Source organism: Octopus bimaculoides, chromosome 2, assembly GCF_001194135.2.
Source record: "Octopus bimaculoides isolate UCB-OBI-ISO-001 chromosome 2, ASM119413v2, whole genome shotgun sequence".
Taxonomy (NCBI): Eukaryota; Metazoa; Mollusca; class Cephalopoda; order Octopoda; family Octopodidae; genus Octopus; species Octopus bimaculoides.
In genome coordinates this window covers 188,660,588-188,668,656 of record NC_068982.1, presented here as the reverse complement: position 1 = coordinate 188,668,656, position 8,069 = coordinate 188,660,588, and the positions used below count along the sequence as shown (strand labels likewise).

At 38.5% G+C, this 8,069-nt stretch overlaps 1 protein-coding gene across 1 annotated transcript in view; it reads right to left on the bottom strand.

Moving 5' to 3' along the window:
- LOC106873699 (ras-related protein Rab-21) overlaps window positions 1-8,069 on the bottom strand; it is a 59,030-nt gene that overhangs the window by 14,588 nt on the left and 36,373 nt on the right. Inside the window, exon 2 of the mRNA XM_014921172.2 lies at window positions 4,395-4,454. Within this exon, the coding sequence (XP_014776658.1) occupies window positions 4,395-4,454 (60 nt within the window). The remainder of the gene's footprint in view (window positions 1-4,394; window positions 4,455-8,069) is intronic.

Sequence of the window (8,069 nt, the reverse complement as noted above, 5' to 3'; positions counted from 1 at the left end):
ATATATATACATATATATACGACGGGCTTCTTTCAGTTTCCGTCTACCAAATCCACTCACAAGGCTTTGGTCAGCCTGAAGCGCTATGGTAGAAGACACTTGCCCAAGGTGCCACGTAGTGGGACTGAACCCGGAACCATGTGGTTGGTAAGCAAGCTTCTTACCACACAGTCACTCCTCAATCAAACAGGATCAATAATGAATAATGAACAGGTTGTGTAGAGGAGTAACAAAAACATCACTCAACTCTCTACGATTCCGGTTCAGGCAAAGTTTTGGTTGTGTTTGTATTTTCCACCCTGTTTGTTTTTAAAACGTTCGATTTCTGTGGCAAGGATTAGAATTTTACATAAACTTCTGACTGCTAATCATTCAAGCATGAAATAGCAGAGGAAGTCTATTGTCAGCAAAGCAACTGAAATAAACTGAATAATAACAATAATAATAATGATGATGATAATGATAATAACAATGACAGTAATAATAATAATAATAATAATAAGAAGAATAATAATAATAATAATAATGATAATAATAATGATGATAAAAAAACACAATAAAACCACATTTGCAATGAGTAGAGGCTTGTAGCTTGCAAATATCAATCATTTGTAATAAGCTCTTTCAACATAATTAGAAGAGAGTTTTAATAACACCATCACATGGTTACCTGGCTACATTGAACAGAGTCTACACTGTTAGACACAAATGGACCATGACTTCACCCGAAGAGAGAGAGAGGTGTTGGCATGGCTGTGTGGTTAGGAAACAGGTTTTCCAAACACATGGTTTCAGGTTCAGTCCCACTGCATGGAACCTTGGGCAACTGTTTTCTACTACAGCCCTAGGCTAACCAGAAACCTTGTGAGTGGATCTGATAGATAGGGGATGGTGCCACGTAAAAAGCATCCAGTACAATCTGTAAAGAGGTTGGCATTAAGAAGGGCATCCAGCTGTAGAAACCATGCCAGAGCAGACAACTGGGACTTGGTGTGGGCCCTGGCCTTATCAGCTCCTGTCAAACCTCCAGCCCATGCCACTATGGAAAACTGGTGTTAAATAATAATGAAACGAGAAGAAGTCCATTGTGCACGCGTATGTGTGTGCGTGTGTGTGTGTGTGTGTGTGCGTGTGTATGTGTGTGTGTGTGTGTGTATGTGTGTGTGTGTGTGCGTGTGTGTATCTTGTGAGATTCAAAAATAGTAATTTAAAAACGTAGTATTTTTTCAACAGAAATATGGGGCAATTAAACGATGATAATGATGAGGATGATGATGAGGATGATGATGAGGATGATGATGAGGATGATGATGAGGATGATGATGTGTCCAGTAGTAAGATGAAAAGCTTTTATCGACTGAGCTTAACCAAGCAATTAGTAAACAACCCCCACTGCCACCAAGGGTGGGGTGGGGGTCATGGTGGGGGTGGCTAAGAATCTATGAATTAATAACAAATAGTAAATCATCAAATGCCTTCACATCTAAAATACTGAAATTAATTATAGTTTGCAGCCCAGAACGAGAAAGATAAAAATAAGGACAACAATGACGATTGCTAATTTGAAATTAGGTTAAGAAATGTCAGCTGAATCATTACTTGATGTGAGTCACAGAGAGAGTCAAGACAGCTTTTAAACACTCTTCTGAATAATTTCTATGTTTCTGCTTAACATAGAAATACAATATATTCTGTTATTAATAAAAAAAATTAGCTGTCTTTTAAATTTTAAAATGCCTTTTCAACTTTATCTAATTATTTCATCTCAATCATGCTTGAGAAGCTGTAGTAGGTCACTGGAGTTGCAGGTAAAGTTCACTTCTCTAGAAATATGTATATATAGCAGAATATATATATATATATATATGGCAGAATAATATATTAGGTCATTACATATGTAGAGCATTTGAAGGCCACCTGCTTGACAGACTTTATTTATTTATTTATTTCATTTAACTTTAATTACACAATACATCACCACTTATCTTCCAAATACTAATTCACAGAGAAGAACTCTGCAATCTGTCCGTCTCCACTTTCTGCAGAGAAACTCTGACACCTTGCCTCTCTGCCCTCTCCTCAACCACTGTTTCGGTTTCACTTGCCATGCTGGCAATGGAAGTGGACAGGTCACTGCTCTACTTGCTGCATCAGAGAGTTACATCTCTGATATTTGCCTATAACTGGATGACCATTCCTAACACTGACCACTGGTGTTGTTTTTTTCTTTTTTCTTGTAGCACCATTACTAGAAAGGTTGTTATGCTTTTGACCAGGCTAAACGGGCCTCTTGATCCCAACACTTAACTGGGTGCATCTTATAGTAGCACCAGCATTACAGAGGGGGTGAGGGTGAGGGCCTGGTGACCGGCAATAAATGATGAGAGAGTACACAATGTGGATGTTGGGCACCAAACAGTGACGTGAGGAATAGAATGAGGAACATGCATGCATCTCAAGAGAGCTAGTAGGGTGATGAGGATGTGAGAATGGGATAGGTGGAGTGTTGGAGAGAGGGTCAGATAGCATCTCTGGTTTTACTGAAACAATGAGTGTATGATAAGCCAAATTTTTGCAAAGGAGTATTTGAAGCCATGATGATCATGCTTTTCCCAAAGCATAAGCGAGAAGGCTTCAACGGTGTTTGCTCCTCTGAAGAGGCTAGTTTCATACCCACTCAGAGTGTAGTGGGTGTTATTTTTTACATGCCATTGACCTGACACCAGCATCAGCCACGACTACGGTCTCACTTGGCTTCACAGCTCAACACAAGCATGGTATATCACCAAAGGTCTCGGTCACCTGTCACTGCCTCCATGAGGCCCAACACTTAAACAGTGTATTTTAGGTGCCAGTCAGATGGCACTGGCATCGGCCACAACTATGATTTCACTCGGTTCGACAGGTCTTCACAAGCACAGCATATTGCCCAATGGTTGAAGGGGTGCTCTTAATGGGTCAGTTGCAGGACACTGGCATTGGCCATGCCTATGATTTCCTCCATAGAAATCTCCACTGTGTCTAATGGTTCTTTCACAGGAAAATCAACAACTTTCTGGAATTCCTTGTTCTTCTTACAACCTACAACCATTAACTCACAGGTGCTCAAGCTGAGTACAAACCACATCAATCTTGGGAGGGGGCAGACTTGTTAAAGCCACATCCCTGTCCCTTTTACCAACAAAGCCATATTTAAAAAAAAAACACAAAAAAGATCAAACCAGCAGCAAGTCATGAATGACTTCACAACAACACATTACACTCTGGTGTCATGAAGTCATACAAACAATATAACATCACTTAGATGTAGAAGAATTTGCAATTAAAAAGTTAATTGAAATCATACTCAACAACAAAGAAAAAAGATTCATAGGACCCCCCACCCTCCCCAAATAGTAATTAGTTTTTTTAAAAACAATTCAACATCTAAATACAATAGTTCATGTGAGTAGCAGTCATTAACGAAGTGATTCCCAAATGGTATGCAGCAAAGCATATCTCGGTCCACCACATAGTTTGAAAATTTTCATTTTGAATCATCATCATCATCATCCTCATTATCGTTTAACGTGTGCCTTCCATGCTGGAATGGGTAAGAGTGATCGACAGGAGCTGGCCAAGCAGAAGCCTGCACCAGACTTCTGAGACTGTTTTGGCAGCAGGATTTTTGCAGCTGGATGCTCTTCCTAACACCAACCACTCGGCAGAGTGGACTTAGTGCTTTTCATATGACACAAGCACAGGTGAGGTCAGTTTTGGCAAGGTTTTTACAGCTGGATGCCCTTCCAAATGCCAACCACTTTACAGTGTGGACTGGATGCTTTTTAAGTGGCCCCTGCACTGACAGGGTCACCAAGTAATTAGCAAGACAAAAAAATCTTTTGAGAGGGGAGGGGCATTGGAGGAGGGAATCTTGTGTCAGATGATGAAAGGTTATAGTAAGAGAGAAACAAGTGTCTTGCTGTAGAAGAGGTACAAGGTTTACTCAGCCGAAGGTGGAGAGAGAGAGAGAAAGAGAGAACATAATAGATGGTGGTAAAATGCCAGGTATACTTAATTTAATTGTAAGAAAACAAAGAAAAAGAAAAACTGGGTGGAGTGCGGGGATTAAGCAGCAGAAGCTGGGGGTAGGATGTACACCCCCAGAACAAATGGAGTGTTCAGCTTCATCCTGTGGACATGGCTGTGATGGTGTTGCTGTGGAGAATGTCTAGCAACACTTGCTACAGCAGCCAACCCCACCTCATGGGACTCCTTCCTCAGAGAGGTTGCACTTATCCTCCTCATTCAACAACTCAACTGATTGGGTTAATTGTGTTAATTACAAATAAAATACAAACAATATAAAGAGGAATCACTTTAATGGTGGCCAAATAAAATGTATCAAAACTTACCCAAAGAGATAAATTCACTCGTTTGCCACCAATGTTGATTTTTTTATTTAGACAAGAGGCCTAATAAATAAAAAGAGAAAAGGAAAAAAAAAAGAGATTATTTAGTTTCAACTGGAACTAAACAAATCGTTGTAGATCTGGCATATATATATTTCTATTAACACAATGGCTGTCACACAAGTTTGAACATGTATAAAACATTAAATCTTAAAAGTAGATGGAGATGAAATTCTTGTTTGTTGAACACGTTGACTCCCACATGTCCTGCCAGTGGGGCATGGTGGTCTGTCAGCGAGTCCTGCATGACCCACCAGCAGGTTGTTTTTTTAATCTCTTTCCTAAGGGCTTCCTGAGAGCTGGAATGCTCCGATTGCTTTGATTTGTCCTTTTGTTACACTAAGAGAAACAATTTTTTATAGATTTCTTTCGTCTTTCTTCTGATTTCATCTTGTAATGGAGGTAAAATAAAAGACTGAATATTGACAAAATTTTATTTGTCAATGAAACCAAAATAATTCATTTTGAAAAAAAATTGGTAGATTTTCCAATAGAAACAGAATGGAATGAAAAATATTTTACTTGCCATGGAAACCAAAATAGTTCTTTTTGAAAAGATTTCGATATCTTTCAATAGAAAAAAAACCCCCAAAATTTTTAATTAGCCATGGGTGTGTTGTGTGATATCTAGGATGTGACATGAACCACACAACCCTCTGGTGGGACATGGGTATCTAATGCTACCTTTGTGACCCTTATCTCACATGTGGTGTAATGTAAAAATATTACGCCGTTCAGAGGAGAGTGACATGTATGCATAGATGGGGGTCAGAGGTTAATGTAGTGAATCATGTACAAGGATGGAGATGCGATCAATGGTTAATGTATCAATATTAAGGGTAAAGGAGGTAAAAGAAACATTTCAGGAAGTGGGAGGTGATGAGTGGCAGCAGAGGAAGGATGGAGAGCATCGGAATAATAAAGCTGGAAATGGATTAGAAAAGAGGGAAAGGAAGAGGAGAGAAGTACAGGAACAGAGACGGAGGTCAGATATATTAGATAGAGAGATAGAGAGAGAGAGAGAGAGAGAGAGAGAAAGATAGATAGATATATATATACAGGGTGCGACGGGTAAATTGTTGTCATTTTATATTTTTAATTTGCGCATGTGCATTGTTTGTTTTTGATTTTATTGACTACACAGTGTAGTAGGGGCAGTTGGGCACTGTCTGTAAGAAAAACAGCACTATGATGCAGTTCACTCTGCCAGAAATTTGGAAATGACATGCTGTATGGTTTGGCATTCGTACCAGAAGTTCCAATACAAACATTTCACAATGTTTAGGTGTCAATCTGAGGACAGTAGAAGCTGAGAACATGCCCCAAGAATGATAAAAATCAAATATCCAGTCAACATCATGGTGTTTGGAGTGATCACTGGTGATGGCGACGTTATGCCTCCATTCATCTTCCAACATGGCCTCAGAATGGAGGCCTACATCAAGTGCCTGGAGGTAGTGCTGCCTTGGGTCAAGAAGGTGGCTGCTAGAGGACCCTATGTCTGGCAACAGGACTCTGCACCAGGCCACAGAAGCAGGAGAACCCAGTCATGGCTGTCAGACAATTTCTGCAATCACACCACCCCTAACATCTGGCCAATTACTCCCCAGACTGCAACCCCCTTTGTCATTATGCATGGGGCACAGTTGAACGAGGGACCAACAAAACTTTTTAACTCCTTGTGACACACCAAAGATGAACTGAAGGCAAGGATTATGGCAGCATTCACCAACTTAAACAAGGAGATTCCAAAGTTGCCTGGAGGCCGTCGTTGAGGCCAATGGCGATTTTATTGAATAAATTTACTCTTTAGTATTTCAAGATATTTTTATGTAATTTTGATAAATATATCTTAAAATGAGATGCCAGTATTATTTTCATTTTTGCGTAATTTAGATGACAATTTATTCATCGCACCATATGTATATATATATATAAGGTTGAGGAGGGTATTGGATTTAACCAAACCCAAGAGTATACAGGTAATACCGAGTAAGTGCTGTATACCGACTAGTTTTGCCCCAGTCGTCGTATGAACAGGATTGGGGATTATAAGTCGTGTATTAGCATGTGCAGATATAAATTTCAGCACATCACACTCACTATCACTTCATACTAAAACTCTCCGCCTATGGATATAATAATCGATTCCTTTACTATTTCTGTCTCCGATGAAGGGAAGTACTGGATCTTCCCAGAAACAGCTGTAAGACTATCCATAAAATATATTTCCAACTTTACCATTGCTCTCTTTATCCTTTTATATATTATATATATATATATATATATATCCCTTGTATGCTCAAGCACAAAACCCATGCACAAGTATACACATACACAACTGCATTTTATCAAATTTCTCGTGCTTGATTTAGTTGAAGTATTATCTACTAGAAAATTGACACTTTTATGTGTAATTTAATTCACAGTCAACTATCAAACAAGTTCTTTTGGGCTTTTTTCTTCTTTCACTCTCTCAAAATCTTCAGTACAGCTTCACATTTACCAAAATTATACTTTCCCCATCATAACCATCAAGACTTCCTGTACTCGGCACCATGCTCCATCATTTAATCTACAACAACGTTTTTATAAATCACCTGCCTCCGTTTCCCCAAATCCTTTAACTGAAGCAGGTTCTACCAACTCATTTCTTGCTTGTATTCTGTTTATTAGTTAGCCACGACTGAGCAGACCTGAAGGCCTTATCTGGCTTTTCAGTCTGGAGTGGGTGTATGTGTAGGGGTGAGAATGATAACGTAAGTTGGGTGACAAGTCCAACATGGACTGTGGCAACTTAGATTCATGTACCAGTCACAGAAGTCTGTTACACAATAAAGCAAATTTTAAAACATAATGAAGCAGAGGTTAATAATTAAAAACCGGTAAACACATTTAATACATTTTTAAATGAAGATTATATATATATATATATATATATCATCAACACCAGGCTCCAAACTAAATTTGGCAGAGTTTCTACAGCTGGATGCCCTTCCTAACGCCAAGAGGTGATGCAGTACGATCATTTTAAGCAGCTCCATTTAACTGAACAATGCAATCATTACATCAATTTAAATGCAGCGCTATCCTCAGCTGCACAAATAAATAAATTTTTTTAATCAGTTGGATACATTATATATATATTGTATCGGAACTTACATACCATGCACAGGAAACTTTTTACCACTTCTATACAACACCACTTTACTCGAATAATGGAACTGCAACTACAATATCTTTATATTTTTATTTCTACTTTCCTTCTCTTATTTCCCTCTATTTTCCCTATCTCCTCTTTTTCCATAATAATTTCCTTATTTCGAACTCAAACATTTACCTCTCTCACATCGTCTCTGATGAAGGGATATCCATAATATCCCAGAAACAGCTGTAAGACTATATCTCTTTCCTTATAAATGTCCTGAAAACTCATCACAGCCTTGGCTTTGTTATCTGTTTTCGTCTAATATATATATATATATATATATATATATATTTTTAAATTAATATAAACAGTAGTTTGCAATGATTCATTGAAAAAGAGAATTATAAGTGTCACTAGATGTGACTAGGGTGTTAGGAAACACCCACATTGCTAGAAATAAGAGCCAAAAT